Source organism: Phyllostomus hastatus, unplaced genomic scaffold (genome assembly GCF_019186645.2).
Source record: "Phyllostomus hastatus isolate PE091 unplaced genomic scaffold, TTU_PhHast_1.1 phas_contig_90, whole genome shotgun sequence".
Lineage (NCBI taxonomy): Eukaryota > Metazoa > Chordata > Mammalia > Chiroptera > Phyllostomidae > Phyllostomus > Phyllostomus hastatus.
Genome location: NW_025333984.1, coordinates 10,140,967 through 10,163,992, shown reverse-complemented (window position 1 = coordinate 10,163,992; position 23,026 = coordinate 10,140,967). Strand labels below are relative to the sequence as shown.

Here is a 23,026-nt window from a genome sequence, read left to right as displayed (position 1 = left end):
CCATACTAATATTTGCATCATCATGGGGGTGCCAGAAGGAGAAGAGAGAAAGAAACTGAAAACCAACTTTAAAAAATAGTAATAGGAGCCCTGTCTGGTGTGGCTCAGTGGATTGAGCACTGGCCTGTGAACCAAACAGTCACCAGTTCAATTCCTAGTCAGGGCACATTCCTGGGTTAAGGGCTGGGTCCCCAGTGCAGGGTATACAAAAGGCAACTACACATTTATGTTTCACTCCCTCTCTTCTTCCCTTCTCCTCTCTCTAAAAATAAATAAATAAAGTCTTTTAAAAAATGACAGGAAATTTCCCTAACTTGGTGAAGGAAATAGACATACTAGTCCAGGAAGAGCAGAGTTCCAAACAAAATGAACTCATAGAGTTCCACACCAAGACAACTCATAATGAAAATGCAAAATGTTAAAGACCAAGAGTCTTAAAAGCAGTGACAGAAAAGCAGCCAGTTACCTACAAGGGAACTCCCAGAAGACTGTCAGCTGATTTCTCAACACAAACTTTGCAGGCTAGAACATTGTGGCAAGAAATATTCAAAGTGATCAAAATCAGGACCTACAACCAAAATTACTCTGAGAATACTTCCAATCAAGATGGTGGCATAAACACAGCTAACATCTTCACAAAACCACATCAAAATTACAACTAAATTATAAAACAACAATCACTCAGAACCATCAGAAATCAAGTTGAATGGAAGTCTGACAACTACAGAATTAATCTTCCAGACTGGTAGGAGGGGCAGAGTGAGAAGATAGACTGGTGCAACACTCATGTGTGGTGGATGAAAACTTGGAAGGGATATTCAGGAGCAAGGAGTCCCAGCCCCACAAGCCCTCCAGCCATGCTCCAGTGACAGGAAGATAACTCCCCAAAACTACTGGCGGCAAATACCAGCAGGGGTTGAGTCAGTGGAATAAACTTCTGTAGTCCCACATAATTCTTTTTAAAGAACCCACAAACGGACTTACCTACTCAGACTCACTCCCTCTGAGCTCCAGCACTAAGGTAGCAGCTTGAAAAGCACCAGTGGCATACAGAGAGGAAGTGAAGGTTCTGGCATCAAGCTGAGAGCTGGAGAGACAACTTTCTCCCAGAGAAAAAAGCCACTGTCCCTTTTCTGAACCCTCCTCCCACAGAGCCCACAGGCAGGTGCCATATCTGAGACTTCATCAACCTGGCTAACACTGTTTGTGCCCCCATGGGGATCTCCTGAGATTTGGATCCAACCAACTTATGAACCCACCCAAGCTGTTAACAGAGACTTTTCCATATGGATGGCTGATCTTAGCTAATGCTTCACAATTTCCTAAATCCTCTCAAACAAGCAACAGCCAGCCTCAGTGAGCCCCCCAGTCAACCATAACACTTGCTAAGTGGACCCAGGCACAACACTAGCAGTAGCTAGCCTAGGTAAACAGCTTGGCTTCACCTGGCAATCTCCAAGCCCAGAACAAGTAACAAGTGTCCCAGACAGCTTCATAGGCCAGGCAGGGTGGCCCTGGGCAAAGCACAAGTGGGGGCTGACCTTGCCCTGCACCACCCAGGAAACTGCAGAGTCTGCACACCCACTGGAGAGCTACAGACAACATCAGTGCAACACCACCTTGCACCTGCACAGCTGATCCTCCACAAAAGGCAGAGGTTGGCAGTCAGTGGTCACAGCCAGTCCTTGCAGTTGACTGGCCTGGGTAAATCCCTCCCACTGGCCTTGCAACAGCAAACAAGGCTCAACTACAAGCAGAGGGCATACTCAGGCAACATGAAGGGTACACAGTGAGTACCCAGCTTGGATGACAGGGGAGGCAGTGCCACTGGACCCTACAGGCCACCTACAACATTAGGCCACGCTATTAAGACAGGGAGTCTAGCCGCTCTGCTGAATACATAGAAACAAACACAAGGAGACAACCAAAATGAGGAAAAGAAACAAGGCCCAAATAAAAAACACAGACCAGAACTCCAGAAAAAGAACTAAACAAAAGGGAGATAAGCAATCTATCAAGATGCAGACTTCAAAACACTGGTTATAAGTATGCTCAAGGAACTTAGTAAGGACCTCAACAGCATAAAAAAAAAAAATCCAGTCACAAACAACAGATACACTAATTGAAATAAAGAACAATTCACAGGGAAACAACAGTAGAGTGGATGAAGCCAAGAATCAAATCAATGATTTGGAACATAAGGAAGAAAACCACCAATCAGAATAAGAAGGAAAAAGAATTTTTTAAAAATGAGGATAGTGCAAGCACCCTATGGATGGGACAACTTCAAGGGACAACTTTCCAGTGTTCCAACATTCACACCATAGGGATGCCAGAGGGAGAAGAGAAAGAGCAAGAATTGGAAATCCATTTGAAAAAATAATGAAAGAAAACTTCCCTAATTTGGTGAAGGAAGTAGATATGCAAGCCCAGGAAGCACAGTGACCCAAACAAGATGGATGCAAAGAGGCCCACTCCAAGACATATCATAATTTAAATGCCAAAGGATAAAGAATAGAGAACTGAAAAATCAGCAAGAGAAAATAAGTTAGTTACCTACAGGGGAGTTCCCATAAGACTATCAGCTGATTTCTCCAAAGATACTTTGCAGGCTAGAAAGGATTGGCAAGGAATATTCAGTCATGAAAAGCAGGGACCTACAGCCAAGATTGCTCTATGCAGCAAAGACAGCATTTAGAGTCAAAGGGCAGATATCTTCCCAGAGAGGGAATGAAATGAGTTCATTTTCACCAATCATTTTATGAAATGGTAACAGGACATATTTAAGAAGAGGAGGAGGAGAGTGAAAAATGGTGGCCAAGTAGGTGGGAGCCAAGTTCACTTGCTCTTGCACCCAGCTTGGTCACTTAGCTGATCTGAAAAATAAAGGAAATGGTCAATGGAATCTTAGCTGACTGACATCAAGTTTGGAAGCCAAAGTGTACAGAAGGCACTTCAAAATGGTCACATACAAGACACAGCAGGAGTTGTGACTACCAGTCAGCCAGCTGGAGGGGAGAACCTACCAATGAATGAGCCACCAATAAGCAAAGCCCAAGCGCAACAAGACACCCCACACAAACTTAATAAAGGTCAAGCCTAGTGCACCCAGATTAGGAGATCAAAGAGACTGCACTACTGAGTCCCACAGAACTACCACCACAGAAGTCCCTCCCACAAAGACAGGGGGGCAAAACAGGGTGTCCTGAGACACAGAAACAAACAAAAACTCACCTAAAATGAGAAGACAAAGAAAGAAGCCCCAATAAAAAGGAATGGAGGATTCCCCAGAGAAAGAGATAAATGAAATTGAGGCAAGTAGTCTATCAGACATAGAATTTTAAAGAATGGTTATAAGGAGGCTCAAGGAACTCAGTGACCACTACAAGAACTGAGTGGAAACTAGAGCAGCATGAAAAAGGACATAGAACGTATGAACAAGAACAAAAAGAAATGAAGAACACAATATCTGAAAAGAAAAATACACTAAAAAGAATTAAAAGCAGGCTAGATGAAGCAGAGGAATCAGTGAGCTGGAAGACAAGGTAGAAAGAAATCCCCTGGCAGAGCAATAAAATGAAAAAAGACTCAAAAAGAATGATGACAGTTTAAGGGAACTAAGGGACAACATGAAACATAGAAACAATCACAACATAGGAATATCAGAAGGAGAAGAAAAGGAGAAAGGGATAGAAAAGCTGTTTGAAAAAAACAATCACAGAAAACTTCCCTAACTTACTGAGGGGAAAAGTCACACAAGTTCAGGAAGCAGAGGTCCCAATCAAGATGAAACCAAACAGGCCTCCCCCAAGACACAACATAATTAAAATGCCAAATGTTAAAGACAAAGAATTTTAAAGGAAGTAAAGGAGAAACAGCAAATAACATACAAGGGAGCTCCAATAAGGCTATCAGCAGATTTCTCAACAGAAACACTAAAAGGCAGAAGAGATGGGCATGAAATATTCCATATAATGAAAAACAAAGACCTACAACCAAGACTACTCTATCCAGCAAGGCTCTCATTTAAAATCATGAAATAGCTTCCCAGATAAAAGGGTAAAAGTGTATGTCTCCACCAATCCAACACTAGAAGAGATGCCAAAAGGACTGCTATAAAAAGAAGGAGAGAGAGAAACAGAGAGAGAGGGGAAGGGGTGGGGAGAGAAAGAGAATGAGAGAGACAGAGAGAAACACAGGTATGGAAAAAATGACAATAAATAAGTACTTACCAATAATAACCTTAAATGTAAATGGTTGAAATGTTCCAATCAAATGATATAAGGGAGCTGAATGGACAAGAAAACATGACGTGCCCTGGCTGGTGTGGCTCAGTAGATTGAGTGCTGGCCTGCGAACCAGAGTCTCCAGTTCAATTTCCAGCCTAGGGCACATGCCTGGGTTGCAGGCCAGGTCCCTACTATGGGGCATGTCAGGGACACCACACACTGATGTTTCTCTCCCTCTCTTTCTCCCTCCCTTCTCTTCTCTAAAAAATAAATAAAATCTTTAAAAAATACATTTAAAAAGAAAAAGAAAACATGAGCTGTATACATGCTGTCTACAAGAGACTCACCTCAGAAAAAGTTACAGACTGAAAGTGAAGTAAGGAAAAAATAGTCCAATAAATGGACACACAAAAAAAGCCAGCATAGAAATACTTATATCAGACAAAATAGATTTCAAAACAAAGGCCATACAAACAGATAGAGAAGGACACTTAATAATAAACAAGGGAAGCATCCATGAGGAATATATAACCATTATAAACATATACACAACCAACATAGGAGTACCCAAATATATAAGGAAAATCTTGGAGGACTTCAAGAAAGATACAGACAGCAACACCTTATAGTAGGGGGTTTTACACCCCACTGTCAACAATGGATAGATCTTCCAAAGAGTCAACAAGGATATGTGGCACTGAACGACACTCTAGACCAAAGGAACTTAACTGATATATATATAGATATAGATATAGATATATAGAACATTTCATCCCAAAGAAGCAAAATACACATTCTTTTCAAATGCACATGGGGTATTTTCAAAGACAGTCCACATAATAGGACACAAAACAATTCTCAAAAAATTCAAGAAAACTGAAGTCATATCAAGCATTTTCTCAGATCACAATGGCTTGAAACTAGAAACCAACATCAAGGAAAAAACTCAAAAACATTCAAATTCATTGAGATTAAATAGTATGCTATTAAACAATGAATGGGTGAACAATAAGATCAAGGAAGAAATCAAAGTTTCTGGAAACAAATGAAGACAAATATACCACAACCCAAAACCTATGGGACACAGAAAAGGCAGTCCTAGGAGGGAAGTTTATAGCAATACAGGCCTACCTAAAAAGGATAGAAAACTCTCAAATAAACAAACTAATCCTGTATCTATAAGAACTAGAGGAATAACAGCAAACAAAACTCAGAGTGAGTAGAAGGAAGGAGATAATCAAGATCAGAGCACAATTAAATGACATAGAGGCTAAAAGAACAATTCAAAGGATCAACGAATCCAAGAGCTGGGTCTTTGAAAAATCGACAGACCTTTAACCAGACTCATTAAGAAAAAAAGATAGAGGACCCACATAAATAATACCAGAAATGAAAGAGGAGAAATTACAACTTATACCACAGAAATACAAAGGACTATCAGAAATTACTACAAACAAGTATATACCACAAAAATTTTGAAAAACTGGGCGAAATAGTAAAATTTCAAGAAACATATAATCTTCCAAAACTGAATCACAAGAAGCAGCAGAAAGCCTGAGTACACCAATAACAGCTAGTGAAACTGAAGCAGTAATGAAAAAATTCCCGGTACACAAAAGTCCTGGACTGAATGACTTCACAGGTGAATTTTACCAAACATTTAGGGAAGAGATAAATCCTGTCCTGCTTATACTACTCCAAAAAATTCAAGAAGGAAGACTCTCAAGCTCTTTTTATGAGGCCAGTATCATGCTAATTCCAAAATCTGGTAAAGACATAAGAAAGAAAGAAAACTACAGGCCAATATCACTGATGAACAAAGCTAAAATCCTCAACAAAGTACTGACAATCCATATTCTAAATACATTTAAAAAATCATACACCATGATCAAATGGGATGCATCCCAGGGATGCAAGGATGATACAATATTTGCAAATCAATAAGTGTAATACACCACATAAACAAAATGAGGAAGAAAAATCAATGATCAATCAATAGATGCGGAAATAGCATTTGATAAAGTACAGCACCCATTTATGGAAAAAAGAAAACACAGCAGAGTGGGAGCAGAAAGATCATACCAACACAATTAAAGACCATATATGAGAAACCTACAGCCAACATCATACTCGGGCAAAAACTAAAAGCTTTCCCACTAAGATCAGGAACAAGACAGGGATGTCTGCTTTCACAACTTCTATTCAATATAGTATTGGAAGTCCTAGCCACAGCAATCAGACAAGGAAAAATAAAAAGTGGAAGGAGAAAGTAAAAATGTCATTATTTGCCAACATGATAGTGTAGATAGAAAACCCCATAGACTTAACCAAAAAACTACTCGACTTAATAAGTGAATCTGGCAAAACAGCAGGAAACAAAGTCAATATACAAAAATTGAAGGCATTTTTGTACACCAACAATGAAATATCCGAACCAAATTAGGAAAAAAATCACATTTACTATAGCAACAGGAAAAATAAAGTACCTATGAATAAACTTAGCCAATGAGGTAAAAGATCTGTACTTAGAAAAATACAGAACACTGAAGAAAGAAATTAAGGAAGACACAAATGGAAGCATGTACTGTGTTCATGGATTGGAATAATTCATGTCATTAAAATATCCATACTACCCACAGCAGTGTATAGATTCAGTACAATCCCTATCAAAACACCAATGACATATTTCACAGACACAATATTTTAAAAATTTAAATGGAATTATAAATGACCCTGATTATCCACAGTTTTTTTGAGAAAGAAGAACAAAGTAGGAGGGATCACAATAACTTAAATCAACCTATATTACAAGGCCATGGTAATCAAAACAGTTTGGTACTGGCATAAGAACAAATACATTGAACAGTGGGACAGAACAGAACCCAGACAAAACCCATGTCTCTATGGTCAATTAATATTTGACAAAGGGGGCAGGACCATAAAATGGAGTAAAAATAGTCTCTTCACTAAATGGTGCTGGGAGATCTGGGCAGGTTATGGGAAAAAAGAGGGGGGAGGGGAGGGGGAGGGGAGGGGGAGGGGAGGGGAGGGGAGGGGAGGGGGAGGGGAGGGGAGGGAGGAGAACTCAACCACCAACTTACACCATACAACGAAATAAACTCAGGATGGATAAAGACTTCAATGTAAGTCGTGACAGCATAAAAGTCTTAGAAGAAAACATAGTAAAATGTCAGATATCCCACACAGCAATTATTTTCACTGATATGTCCCCTAGAACAAAAGACATAAGGAAAGGAATAAACAAATGGGACTGTAAGATAAAAGCTTCTGCACGGCTAACGAAAACATCAGCAAAATGGGAAGGGGCCCAACTGTATGGGAAAATATTTTTGCTAATGATACCTCAGACAAGGGTTTGATCTCCAAAATATGTAAAGAACTCACATGACTCCACTCCAGGAACATAAACAATACAATTAAAAAGCAGACGAAGAACCTGAACAGACACTTCTCCAAGGAGGAGATACAGGGGCACACAGACATATGAAAGAATGCTCAGCGTCACTAGCCATCAGAGAGATGCAAATTTAAACCACAATGAGATACCACTTCACAGTGGTCAGAATGGCCATCATAAACAAATCAACAAACAAGTGCTGACAAGGATGTGGGAACCCTAGTGTACTGTTGGTGGGAATGCAGACTGGTGCAGCCACTATGGAAAACAGTATGGAATTTCCTCAAAAAAAGGAAGATGGAACTGCCTTTTGATCCGGGAATTCTGCTACTGGGAATTCACCCTATGAATCCCAATTGACCTATTTAACATAACGTATGCACCTCTATGTTCATAGCAGCACTCCTTAGAGCAACAGCCAAGTGCTGGAAACAGCCTAAGTGCCCATCAGTAAATGAATGGATTGAAAAACTGTGGTACATTGACACAGTGGAATACTATGCAACAGAAAGAAAGAACTCCTACCCTTTGTGACAGCATGGATGGAACTGGAGAACACTATGCTCAGTGAAATAAGCCAGATGGCGAAAAACAAATACCATGTGATCTCACCTATAAGTGGAACCCAATCAACAAAACAAAAAAATGAGCAAAATAGAACTAGAGACATGGAAATAAAGAACAAACTGACAGTGACTAGAGGATGGGGGAGAGGGATAACAAGGGAAAGAAGGGGAAGGGTCTAGTCAAGGGACATGTATAAAGGACACATGGTAATAGACAAAAAGATGGGGACTGACTGAGGGACCAGGAGCGGGGTGGGACAGGGGAGAGCAATGGGAAAAATTGAGACAACTTTAACTGAACAATAAAAAGATCAAAACTATGAACAATAAAATTGCATTAAATGTATATCAATAATTGAATCTAAAAAAAAAAACTAAGCAGACAAGAACAGAGGCAGAATCATGGACATTGAGAGCATTTTGATGATTCACAGATGGGAGGGGATGTGTGGAAGAGTGAAGAGGTGAAGGGATTAAGAATTACAAATAGGTAATTACAGAATAGTCAGAGGAATGCAAGGTACAGTATAGGAAATGGAGAAGCCAAAGAATTGCTACACATGACCCCTGGACATGAACAATGGTTGTGGGGACTGTCTGAGAGAGTGCAGGGTGTTGAGTGGAGAGTAGTAGAGTGGGGGGAAATTGGGACAACTGAAATAGCATAACCAATAAAATGTAATTTAAAAAAAAATTTCTCTACCCAGTAAAGCTCTCTTTTAGAATTGAAGGATAAGAAGCTTCCCAGACAAGAAAAAGGCTAATGGAGTTTATCACCACCAAACTGGTATTATATGAAATTCAAGTGTGTCCTTTATGAAGAAAAAAGATAAACGAATAAAATGGCAATAAATACATGTCTATCAGCAACTGAATGTAAAAAAAAATAACATGCATAAAAGTAAGACCCTCACAGAGGTAGAGAACATTTTGATGGTTGCCAGAGGGCGGGTGGTGCTTGGGAAGATGCGGAGGAAAGGTGAAGAGATTAAGAAGTACAAATTGGCCAAAGAACATATAGGCATATTTGCATAGCCCATGGACACAGACAACAATGTGGTGAAGGCCCAGGACAAGGGACAGAGGCTGGGTAGAGGTGGGAAAAGGCAGGGAAGGAATGGGGGACATTGCAGATAAGTCATGAGGATGTAAAGTACAGGATAGGGAATGTAGTCAGTATAGTGTCAGATGGGTACTAGATTGATAGGGATGATCACTTAGTAAACTACATAATGTCTAATCACTAGGGTATATACCTGAAACTAATATTGTATGTAAACTGTAACTGAAAAAATAAAAAATATACATTAAATGGCAAAAATGGCACTATACTATAATGACTTTCCACTAAACTGCAAATCACTCGTAGGTCACTTGACAGGACAAGATGTTCTCATTTTTGCCCCTACCTTTTAAGACAAGGGAGGGAATGGATGACTATTTTCCAACTTCTTGCCAGCTCCAGAGAAGACAGGTTCAGGGTTAGTTATAAAGGTTTTGGAGTTCTTTGGAACAAGACCAAGAAAAAGCAAACTCACCATTTTATGTCTTTTTGGGAATCAAGTGAAAGCTATAGACCCAGAAAAATACACACACTACAACTTGCAACTTCTGGGTATCCATAGATATCCTCCAAGTCCGTTTATGAGCCTAAAGTTAAAAACCCCCTTCTAGTAAATGGCAAGCTTAGACACCAGACACTAGAGCTCACAACCTACATCCTGAGAGAAACCCTGCATATTACACAATTTTCATGTAAAAACTCAATGAGTGGGGGATTAAAGATAGCTAATGTTCATATTATTTGGTAGTATTCATACTGTAATAACTGCCTCAAAATATCCTGCTTTGCATAGTCACTCCACATTATCACTCTGTACATAAAGCAGTAAAACCCTGCCTCACCCAATCCCTCAACCCAGGTTTATTTTTCCTCAGAAGACCTCCATCCAGCTAACATTAAATTGCTGTTTGCCTCCATTGACTAGAATGAAGTTCCATAAGGGCAGGGACTTTGTTTTGCTCATGGCTATACCTATGGTGCATAAGAGGCACTCAAATATTTGTTATATAAGTCTTTCAGAGGATTCTTTTTCTTTTTTTTTCAGAGGATTCTTTATTAACAGGTTTTTGTAAATCAAGTTCTACTGAAACTTGGTCATGCTCATTCATTTACATATCTATGGCTGCTTTCATGCTATAATGGCAGAGCTGAGGAGTTGCCACAGGGTCCACATAAGGCTGCAAAGCCTAAAACACTTGCTACCTGGTTCTTCACAGACTTTGCTGACCACCAGTAGCACTCATTTGGCCCTCATTTCTCAAGCCAACTCCTTTGTACCCAGAGCAGATGCTTAAAAACAGCTATCACCACACATATACAGATTTGCTACTTGCAACATAATTTTTCCCCAGTTAATATTTTCCCCTTTCAATGCATTTCTACCACGACCACAACCAAAGATTACCTGTGTTCAATAATTTTGGGAATAGGGAGAAGTGATATTATGTTAAGTAGTAGCAAGCGTTCTCATTCAAACTCACAATCGTGCTTTAAAATGTGAAAGCAAGCTCTTTCCTATTTCAGACAAATGATTTTGAGGTAAACCAGTTATTTTCTCAATGTAAAAATAATTCTAAGATGTATCATTTCTTTTTATGCCAGGCACATTATAGGTGCTCAAACGGTCATTGAATGGATCACTCTCCCATAAATATTGTGATCATCAAATTTTGAAAATTAGTTACCTGAAAAGGAGCATCAAGATTTGTATCTTCACCAATTCTAGAATATGCTCGGCTTTGTCCAATTCTTTTAAAAAGTATAGCTTTTGTCATTAAAAAATTAATTTGCAGCCCTGGCTGGTGTAGCAAACCAGAGGGTCGACAGTTCAATTCCCAGTCAGGGCACATGCCTGGGTTTGGGCCAGGGCACCACTAGGGGTGTGCAAAAGGCAACCGATTGATGTTTCTCTCCCTTTTTTCCTCCCTCCCCCTCTAACAATAAATAAATAAAAATATTTAAATTAAAAAAAAAATTTGCATAGCTATCATTGGTTCCAAGTAACTGAAGAATAAATGGTAATTCTTGGCATCATTTCAGCCCAATGTTTAACCCAGGTGCAGAAGTGAGCAAATAGAATGTTTTCATATAATTAAAGGAGGTATCATTGGAAAACATTATAGTCCATGGACTAAGATGGAAGTGACAAAAGGGCTAGGAACCTTACTGAGTTATCTTTGCTAGGTTATTCTGAATAAGCAACAACATACACAATCATTTGAGAAAATTGTTTATTTAGAAAAAAGGTTACACCAGTAGAATTCAGTAGATTAAAAAATTTTCTTTTAAAAATGTCACTCAAACTTTTCCAGGTGAAAGTTCAGCAATACAAAGCTCCTCTAGCTGTAGAATTAAAACAAAACTAAGCTTTGACACCCCCCACCCACCGCAAATTTCTCTAACAAAATAACAAGAAAAAATGGCAAGGGACAAGTGCGTGCTGGTACCTTTTTCTTTTCTGAGACAGAGTTTACTGTTGTACATGTACTATATAAAGTGAACTTTAAGCATTGCATTAGACACTGCTCCTACTTTCTTTTCAGTGAATAATATTAAAAACAGGCCAAATAATAAATTAAAAATGAGTTTTAAATGAGGTAAATTCAAAATAGTTCAATAATTGTTTATTTTCAGCTTCAAACAATAAAAAGAAGACATTTCAGATTTTAAAAAAACTAAACCTGAAGTGAAATTCTGTACACATGAAACCTTATCTGCTTCTTGGGAACTCTATGCAGCACATTGTGCTAAAAATATGGAATAGTTAACACTTTCAGCCATTTACTGAAAATAAATATGCAGAAACTAAGCAACAAGTTAAATACAGTAATGTACAACTCAACAATTTAAAGTTTTCAGCATGGGGCAATAAAGCAGATAAATGAATAATTTAAGAAGATGCAACTGGGCCCTCTTCATTCGTGATTCTTGGCAATCTACTCAGGATTATACATGTCTGGTCACAGCTGAACCATTGCATTTCAATCTCATCTGAAAGAAACAAAGTGATTATATTGATCGATGAGGGAAGAAAGGAGGGAAGGATGAAAGGAGAGAAAAAAGAAGTTGGAAGGAGAAGAAGGGAAAGGAGGGGAGGGGAGAAGAAGGAAAGGGGAGGGGAGTTCGGTTTAATAAAGTAGAAAAAATTAGTGAGTTCTATCAATAACAAAGGCTTAAATTAAATCCCTAGATAAGGATGAAATATCTGTGTATTTCTTATTGCCCACTCTCAAAAACCATTAAAGATAGGCACACTACAATGACTTAAAAATAAGAAACACTGAACATTTTATCTGTGAAAGAGGGATGAGTGGGGGAGGGGAGGAAGGGAAAAATGAAATAGGAACAAGTAAAACATTCTTCAGGGGCAGGCAACAGCTTGTCAAAAGTAAATATAACACGTAGCAATGAAAAAGAACCAATTTTAACATGATCAACAAAAAAAGAGAAAAATGACATCACATTTTTCACAAGGGCATGACTTTAATAGTGACTTATATTAAGATGCAATGTCTGCTAAATTATAAAAATTGCTTTAAAAATATATTGACTTAATTATACTCATTTCCTTTCCTTTATGTATTGACATTTTTCAAATACTGCATACTGAAATAAATTCAAAACATGATCATTACAACATGTGGCAAATAACTTATCTGCCTAACATTTTCTCATTCATTTTAAACTAATGCTTAACGCATTAAACTTTATTGATGAAAATACTACATTCACGTATTTCATAAAATCAGAGCTAGAAGAGCCTTAGAAAATAATCACACTTGCATGAAATGCTGACAAATAATTTACATATCATTTCTATACAGCATTCTGTTCACACCATGTATAATCTTGATATCTTCTTAATTATAATTGTGGATACACTAATGGTGAACTTACAATTTTAATACTTAAAAATCATTGTTCCTGTCCATAATTGATGAATGGATAAATAAAATATGGTACACATTCATACAATGGATTATTCAGTTATAAAATGAAATGAACTTTTGATACATGCTATATCATGGATGAACCTTGAAAATATGATGCTATGTGAAAGAAGCCAGACGCAAAAGGTCACTATATTGCATGATTCCATTTTTATAAAATGTCCAACACAGGCAAACCTATAGAGACAGAAAGTATATTAATCATTTCCCGGGGCTGGGAAAGGGCAGAACTGGAAGTGACTGCTAATAGGTGTGGGTTCTCTTTGGGGTGATGGAAATGTTCTGGAATTCATGGTGATGTTTACACAACATAGTATCAATAAATATACTAAAACCCATTTTTAAATGGCAAGTTTTATGTTCTGTAAATTTTATCTCATTTTTTAAATGGCAAAAAAAGTCAATGTTCCAATCAAGAGTATCATGGTATCAGTACAGCTGTAATAAGAAATAGGTTCTCAATCAGAAAGATGTCACAACAGGAGAATTACTGTGCAAGGGAAATTGTGATGACACACTTAAGGGCATATTGAAGGATAAAACCGCTATTGCTGTTAAAACCAAAACATGTAAAGATGATCTTTCCCAGGAATGGAAATTAAAATTTTTACAAGAAGCCAAAATCCTCAAGCAATACAATCATCCCAATATTGTCAAACTTATGAGTTCATACACAAATGCAGTCTATCTACATTATTAAGGAACTGGTTCCAGGAGGCGATTTCCTCTCCTTTCTGAGAAAGAAGGATAAACTGGAACAGTTAGTGAAATTTTCTCATTAGATGCTGCTTCTGGATGGCGAATTTCAAGTAAAAATTGTATACACAGGGACCTTGCTGCAAAGGAACTGTCTGGAGGTGAAAATAATGTTCTGAAAATCAGTGACTTTGGAATGTCTCGTCAAGAGGATGGTGGTGTATATTCATCTTCTGACTTAAAGCAGATTCCCATTAAATGGACAGCACCAGAAGCTCTTAATTATGGGAGATACCGTTCCTAGAGTGACGCATGGAGCTTTGGCATCCTCCTCTGGGAGACCTTCAGCTTAGGGATCTGTCCATAGCCTGGAATGACAAATTAGCAAGCACAAAAAGCAAGTGGAAAGAAGATACTGGATGTCAGTCTCTCAGCAGTGTCCAGAGTGTATTTATAAAATAATGCTGAAGAGCCCTAGCTGGGTAGCTCAGTTGGTTGGAGCGTCATCCCATTATACCAAGGTTGTGGGTTTGATCCCCGGTAGGGCACAAACAAGAATTAACCAATGAATGTATAATCAGAACAACAAATTGGTCTTTCTTCCTCTCTCAAATCAAGTGTGTGTGTGTGTGTGAGAGAGAGAGAGAGAGAGAGAGAGTGTGTGTGTGTGTGTGTGTGTGTGTGTGTGAGAGAGAGAGAGAGAGAGAGAGAGAGAAAGTGTTGGGATTACAAACTTGAAAACCAACCCAAGTTCAATGAGAACTTCACAAACTGTCTCATCAAGAAGAAAGTCACATAGAGATGAAACAGTGCCAAATGCAGCCTTCAGGACTCTTATCTTCCAGCAGAATATTTTCTTCTCACTAACAATGAATTTACCTGGAACATTTTCTAAAGTTTTTTAAATTAACTTTTTATTAAAACATGGGCCCCTTTAACCACTGTAAACAAGAAAGCACAGGCTCTAAATGCAATGGATCACACAGATCTATCTTTTTCACACCTAGAACTGTTGACGTTTCTCAAAGGGTTTCTACTTCAGGTTCAGTTCAGAGTTACGTGCACTTCCTCCTAGACACCTCTACTTTATTGGTGCTATAAACAGCACTGGTAATACCATGTTTGCAGGACACATTCTAAAAAAAACTGGCCCTCCACTCTGCTTAGACAAGATTACCCCTGTAAACATCACTTTCTACTGAGAATTATCTGGACATCCTAAGTTTTTTCCTTTTTTCTTGCCAGAAACAGGCCCTGACAAATCAGTAACACTGTCATTTACCTATGTTCCACCACTCCCTCCTCCTTTTTCAAGGAATCAAAAAACTGCATGAAATGACCTCAAAGAGCACTCTCTCAGGATTGAGGCAGCTGATTTTAAATGATGTTATTTGATAGGGACCAAGGACAGCAAGAAACAAGTTTGAAAAGAATGGTGGTCTAGAGAAAAGAGCAGCTATACTGGCGATCAAAGTAGAGAAGAAACACAAATACATATCAGCCTTTCTTGTCAGAAGTATGCTTTTAGAAACACACACTATCTAATTTTATGATCAAATTCACCAAGAAGGTCCTAAGAAATGTTTCAATAGCTCATAGATTCCTCATAAAAGAGCCCTCCCTCATGACAAAATGTGCTTTAGAGAAAATATAAGCCCACAATGAATTAACAGATTATTTTTGGTTAAGTGTCTTGCCCTCAAAGAAGGTATTCCAGAATTCAGTTCCCTTCAAGATTTCATGATACTAGTTTGTTCTCCATCTGCAAGTAAAAAGGCATATATAGATGAAGTTGACAGCTAAAAAGTCAAATGAACATTTATTTATTTATGAGGATGAAAAAAGTTACAGGGACAGACATCTATTTCACTTCTTTCATTTACCCCTCCCTATAGTGCTACCTAGAAATTCTTAACATAGCAAACACACTTCCTGGGATGTTTCATGTGGATAAAATGTAACAGAGTTAAAACTGAGATTTTCTTGACCTGAATCTTAGCATAACCAGAGGTGACTCTCAGAGTAAATGCATGTATAGGGGATAGTCATGCTCAGGGGTAAATGGTGGCACAGGAGTCTTTTATAAGTGTTTATGCCTATGTCCAGATTTAAAAAAAAAACAGCACCACACCTTACTAAATATTTGGCTTACCTTAAGTGGAAGAAAAAAAATAGAAAATTCCTCCTGTTCTCTTCAACTTTTTTGGTGCCTATGAATATCAGTGCATAAAACTTTTGGACACATTCAATGATTACTACATAGAGACTCATATGAAAGCATAATAAACCTGCCCTCAAAAAATACGTTGGGCCCTGGCTGCTATAGCTCAGTGGATTGAGTGCAGGCTGCAAACCAAAGGGTTGCCAGTTAGATTCCCAATCAGGGCACGTGCCCGGGTTGCAGGCCAGGTCCCCAGTGGGAATCATGTGAAAGGCGACCACACATTAATGTTTCTCTCCCTCTCTTTCTCCTTCCCTTCCTCTCTCTCTAAAAAATAAATAAATAAAATCTTTAAAAAATAATTTTTTTTTTAATGAATGTAACCTGGCAGCCAAGGAGAGTGGACTGGAATGCACATACGTGAACAATGATGACATCACAATACTAGTCAGTAGGGGCGGTAGATGCCGATGAGTGAGCATGTATACTGTGTGGTCATCGCATTCAAAATGACTGAGTGAATAAAGCAACAAACCTGCATCAAATTTTGCATTAAGCTTGAACATTCTTCCACAGAAACTGTTTGGATGACTCAGAAGGCTGCAGCTATGGGCAACTGGTGATTGGCAGCTTCATCATGACAATGCACCTGCTCATGCATCACATCTCACGCAGAGTTTTTTGGCAAACCATCAAATCACCCAGGTGACTCAGCCTCCCTACAGCTCAGACTTGGCATCCTGTGAATTCTGACTTTTCCCAAAACTACAATTACTTTTGAAAGGGAAGAGATTTCAGACTGTTGAGATTCAGGAAAATACAACAGGGCAGCTGATAGAGACTGGCAGAACTGTGTGAGGTTCAAAGGTGCCTACTTTGAAGGGGACTGAGGAGTCATGGTCCTATGTACAGTATTTCTTGTATCTTCTTCAATAATAGACTCTTACTTTTCATGGATGGCTACTTTCTAGACAGGCCTCATATAATGGAAACAAATGAAGTGAGCTGTGTGGGGACTCATTGAGGTACACTATAAAAAAAAGACCCACTCTCTGTATAAGGGGAGCTACACCTAGGCAGGTCTACCTGATAGTTGCCATACAGAAATCAGTATACAATGTTGCCAGATGTCCCAATTCTTGAATAGAAACTAAAATTCAGATTTGTCAACTCTTCTGATTTTTAAAGGTGACCACTTTTTTAAAATTTTAAATATTGTGTGAGGTCCAGAAGGTACATCTAACAGGCCATGTTCTTCCCAAGGGCTGAGAATTTACAACCTTGGAATTAAAGGATGAAAGAATTAATTAAGCCCTGGCTGATGTGGGCTCAGTGAATTGAGTGCCGGACTGCAAACCAAAGGGTTGCGGGTCCAATTCCCAGTCAGGGCACATGCCTGGGTTGCAGGGCACCCGAGAGGCAACCACACATTGATGTTTCTTTCTCTTTCTCCCTCCCTTCCTCTCTCTAAAAATAAATAAATAAATAAAATCTTTTTAAAAAAAAGAGTTAATTGAGTTGCACATATGAGACTGGAGGTGAGAGATGGACCTGCAAAATATATTAGGCCTTGTTGGAGTGGAGGATTAGAACAGGGATGTGCAATAGTATACTACAAATACAGATGGAAAAGATAGAGCTAAGTGCTATGTTCTCTGAAATCAAGAATAACGCTTACGATTGAGCTTCTCAAAGTCTAGGAACAAGTTTCCATTTAGCATAGCATCTGGTTCTAAAAAGATTCTCAATGATTTAACTGAGCTCAACATTCATGAATTGAGGACCACATGTATCAAATTAAAATTGAGATGCTAAAGGATGGTTCTGAGAAAAAAAATTTCATTGGCAGTAATTTTTAAAGATGAAACTAGAGGAAAGGTTAAAGGCAAAGCAGTTAGTAGTATTCAAGGAAATAAATGAAGGAGAGGTAAAGAATGTGGACAAAGTCTTTAGCAATAACAAGTAACAGAAGATATAGAGAACTACAAGAAAGAATTGCACAATTAAAATTTTGAGACAGGAAAAGACAAAAGACCTTGCAAGGAATTTAATCCAGATCACATTTGCACATTGTACTTTCTTTTCTTTTCTTTTTTTAAAATTTTTTTGCATACTCACAACTGTAAACTTTTTTTTAAAGAGTTTATTTATTTTTTAGAGAGAGGGGAAGGGAAGGAGAAAAATAGGGAGAGAAACATCAACGTGTGGTTGCCTCTCGCGCACCCCAAACTGGGCACCTGGCCCACAACCCAGGCATGTGCCCTGACTGGGAATCGAACCACTGACCCTTTGGTCCACAAGCCCCCACTCAATCCACTGAGCTACACCAGCCAGGGCTGTACATTGTATTTTATTAACTCTAATGCAATCACTTTAATGTTTCTGAAATCAGGGTGGTATTTACAGTCACAGTTATTTCTCTTTTCACCATTCTCAAAAAACAGTTCTAGAAACTAATAATGATTCTCACAATTAGTGACACCTTTAAATCACAGAAATGTGACATATGTAGTAGCTCCTTTCTATAGAAAGTAAAGTAAATAAAATACAGTGGAAGCAGCAGATTTGAAGTAGCCTAAGGGTAAATGGTACCAATTTGAAATGATGAGATCTCTAAAGGTAAAGGAAAAACAAGAGAAAGACCTCACCAACTCCAGAATGTATCCAATAGGAGGCAGCCAGAAAAAAAGAAATACCAACCAGAGTCTCAGGAAATTAAGAGTCTATCCAAGAAAAAAAATATATAGTACATAATTGTCAGCAAGAAATTGAACAGGATGAACATCATGCTAAATGGGTACCTGATGCTAAAAGGGTACCTGAAATGAGAAGCTGTGCTACAAGACCACCAAACTAACATCTAACACCCAGGCCAGTCTTTTCCTGCCTTTTGTCCTGAGAGATAATACAGAAGAGAGATAAAATACAAATTCATGGTCTATGTGAAGAACTCAAAGGAATCTGTAGCATAATTTTCACATACCAAAGAATAATATTTAGGCACTGAGTGAAGAGAGATGGATAAAATCACAGTGAAAGTTGTCAGTGACCATGGTTGTCCCATTTCCTAATGAAGGTATGAGGTAGGTTTTTTGGTTTTCTTTAATAAGGAGATCTTGTGAAAGCAAGAAGTATAAAGCAAAATGCCAAACTAAAAGAAATCTTAAGGTTAAGAATAAAAAAGAAAAGAAAGATAAGAGTCTGTAGTTCACTACAGAAAACAGCTAATTGTTGAAGCTGGGGATACCTAGAATTGAAGAACGGGCAGTAATACTTCTTTTATAATCCTTTTAATTAAAAAAATTACTGAATTGAAATGCTTTCTCATAACTCTCATTTTACTACTTACATGACAAGCATAGAATAACAAAGCAGAAAAAGCACACCCCTAGTCACAAGGTTACCTACCTGGCAACCTCAAACCCCTGCTTTGCAGCCAAAATAGCTATAACAATATCTATATCCTAAAACTCATCACCCTTATACAGAATGGACTCTCAGACACTTCTCACTCTTACACACTTGATATCATTAGTCAGTGATAACTAATATGGAGGCAAGAAAATGGACTATAAAAGAAGAATCAACTTCAAATACAGCCACACTGAACCAAATGTAGACGGCAAATCATCCTACACACCTCAATAATCCTAAGTCATCACAACACACTAACTCTTCAGATGAGGACCTGAGTGCTCAAAAAAGTCTATATTAGCTTCTGAACACTCTGTCCATGAAAGAGAGTAGACTACTGTCCACATACAATTTATTTAAGATGGTCAAAACACTTTGAATCTCACATAAGGCAAAACTACCTTGAAAACAAAGTTGCGTATTTTAAATTCCAGAACTGAAAGCACAGACCATATTTTCTGGCTTTGCAAAACTTGGGCAGTGGTAAGACAAAGAGGAACAAAACCTTAAAACAAAAACGTCTGAATAACATGTCTGCTTGCAAAGGCAAAAAACACAACACTAAGGGGCAAGACCTATGTTTAAGCACTGGCTCTGTCAGCTAGAGTCTCTGTCACTTTCTTCAACTTAACCTTTCAGAGTTTCAGTTTCTCCACCTGTAAAATGCAGATGCCATGACCACCTACAAGGTTACAGGCACTTTAAAAAGGTAATTAATTATCGAGAGAAGACAGAAATGAGTGGAGAAGAGAAAGCCAGATGTTCTTAAATACAACTTGGTACCAAAAAAAAAAATGCACAGCTAGTCAGCAAGCTTAAAAATAACTGTGAATCTTGTTTTTGCATCTATACCCAAAGACCTAGACATTACATTTAGGTGAAAAATTCTAGTTGTAGTTTGCAAAATGAATCTAGTTTCTTCAACATCATTAGGCCCCATTTTATCAAATTTCTCTTAACAGGAAAAGGGGGTGAGAGAACACTCACCTTGATTGAAAGTCTTCATTATCTGTGTTTGTCTGAGGACTTATGAGTAGATGGCAAATTAAGGGGAAAACTAGGGAAAAAAGAGAACGGTGTCTCATCTTTTAGTGCAATCCCTTAGCATACAGGCCTACTTGGCTCTGACCAGCCTGGTAGCCTCAAACTCCACCAGCTCTGCTTGTCTGCTGCAGCAGCTTGCCCTTCAATTCCCCATGCTTCTAGCCCAAGGGACTCTGTTCTTTTTCTTCCTCTCAATTACAACACAGCCATAAAGACTCCAAATCCCTTGGTGGCATAAAACAACCTCAGTCAACAAAGAAGTTAAAAAAATATACCAACTCTCCCACTTTCCACATTTTGTACATTTGAGAGGATTAACTGGAGAGACCATTTAAAAACTAAGAAGCTCTTATAAGCATTTAGAGTACATACTACAAAGGTACAATGCTAAACATGAACAGTATCACAGTTTTCCATTTCACTGATTAAAAGCATCAATAAGATGAAAAGGATATTGTTTCTTCTCTTCCTTTCCTCCTGAACTGTCCCGTTTCTCTTTCTTTTCTATCTTTTCTTTATCATGCCTGGACTCCTATAAGGAACGGTGCAATTAGTTGGGGAAGGAAAAAACAAATAAAAAATCAGCTTAAAATCCCATTTCAATCACTCACCAGTCATAAACTTCTCTTCAAAAACTTATTTAATATGATACAAAAAGCACAAGCAACAATAAAGATTTGGACTTCATCAAAAGTAAAAACTTTCATGCATCAAATAACACTATCAAGAAAGTGAAAAGACAACCTACTGAATTCAGGAGAAAATATTTGCTAATCATGCATCTCATAAGAATCTAGTATCAAACTGTATAAAGAATTCTTATAACTGAGCAAGAAAAAGCAAATAATCCAATTAAAAAATGGCCAAAGCATCAAGATTTCTCCAAAGGAAATATACAAATGGCCCCAAAACACATGAAACAATGCTTGACATCATTAGTCATTAATGAAATGCAAAATCAAAACCACAATGAGATGCCTCTTCACACCCACTAGGATGGCTACATAATAAAATAAAAATAAAAATAAAAATAAAAATAAAAATATGTGTTGCCAAGCATGTAGAGAAATTGGCACTCTCATGCATTACTGGAGGAAATAAATATAAACTGTGCTGCCACTGTGGAAAATGGTTTGGTGGCTCCTCAAAAAGGTAAACATAACATTAACCATATAACCCAGAAATTGTGTGAATACCCAGAAATCCACGCCTGGGTATTCACACAAGAGATTTTAAAACAGGTATTCAAATAAATACTTCACAGCAGCACACAAATGTTCGTTAGCAGTAGCACTATTCATGACAGTCAAAAGGTAGAAAACAACACAAAAGTCCATCAAATAACAAATAGGCAAGAAGCTGGTATATTCATACCATGAAATATTATGTAGCCATATAAAGAAATGAGGTACTGATTCATGCTACATGGTGGGAAAAAATCTCAAAAACATTATGCGAAGTGAAAGGAGTCAGACACAAAAGGCCACTTTATTTTATGACTATATTTATATGATAAATCCTGTATTGGTAAATCCACAGAGACAAAAAGCAGATTAGTTTTTTCCAGGGGATAAAGGGAAGAGAAAATGAGGAATGACTGCTTAATGGGTATGGAGTTTCCCTTCAGGCTGATGAAAATGTTTTGGAACTAGATAAGAGATGGTGACTGCACAACACTGTAAATATATTAAATGCAACTGACTGTATACTTTAAAATTGTTAATTTTATGTTATGTCAATTTTAGAGAAACTTAAAAATATTTACAAGGAGCAACCTCCCCTTTAAAGCATATAAAATTTTTAAATTATCACCTTACAATTTTCCAAAACTGCTTTAAACAGCTGCAAATTTAACTATAACATATAAAAATGTATATTTTTATATACACCATAATAATGCTTTATAATCACTTTTCACTTTAGTAATAACTCGCTTACTTTATGTCAGATGCATGAGATGAATTTTGAATAACATCCATTTAAGAGAATGCAAACTACACTCAATTTGACAATCAAAGTTTCAAGCACATAAAGTTATTAGGAGAAAATGTTATAAGAATGTTCAGAATCACAATAAAACATTTTTGACTTCATGACTAAGAGAATGCACGCTACACTTAATTTGAGAATCAAATGTAAGTTGCAATCACATGAGATTATTCAGAAAATGTTATAAAAATGTTTACAATCACAAACATTTTGATTTCATGACATTGTAATGATCAGGGAGAATACATGTACCTGCATCTTAATCTCATGAACAAAGAGAATTTAAAAGCATTGTTGGCAGAGAAAAAAGAAAAGCTGAAATTCAATGAACAGAAACAAGTGGGAGTGGAAGGGAGAGGAAAGGAACTTCAGAGGTAAACTAATGTCACCCTCCCAGTAATTTGGGACTAAATTGGCTCAAATTCCTCATACTACCTGCCCTCCCTCCCCTAATGTCTCATCTTCCTATGCCAAATAATTAACCAAAGACTATTTG

At 37.8% G+C, this 23,026-nt stretch overlaps 1 protein-coding gene and 1 pseudogene across 7 annotated transcripts in view; one reads left to right on the top strand and one right to left on the bottom strand.

Annotated features, from left to right (window-relative positions):
* Positions 1-11,493: 11,493 nt before the first annotated feature.
* Positions 11,494-23,026, bottom strand: part of THOC2 (THO complex 2) — a 117,834-nt gene continuing 106,301 nt past the window's right edge. For 2 of the 7 annotated variants that reach the window (XM_045852168.1, XM_045852170.1), the window contains exons 37-39: positions 20,997-21,073; positions 20,485-20,530; positions 14,159-14,290 (exon numbers count right to left, since the gene is read on the bottom strand). In XM_045852168.1, coding sequence (XP_045708124.1) covers positions 20,503-20,530; positions 20,997-21,073 — 105 coding nt within the window. In that variant the 3' untranslated portion in view covers positions 14,159-14,290; positions 20,485-20,502. Of the gene's footprint in view, positions 12,268-14,158; positions 14,291-20,484; positions 20,535-20,959; positions 21,074-23,026 lie in introns of those variants that run through there. The other 5 variants (XM_045852173.1, XM_045852169.1, XM_045852171.1 and 2 more) reach the window with 5 other exon arrangements.
* On the top strand, positions 13,630-15,180 carry LOC123827760 (annotated as a pseudogene).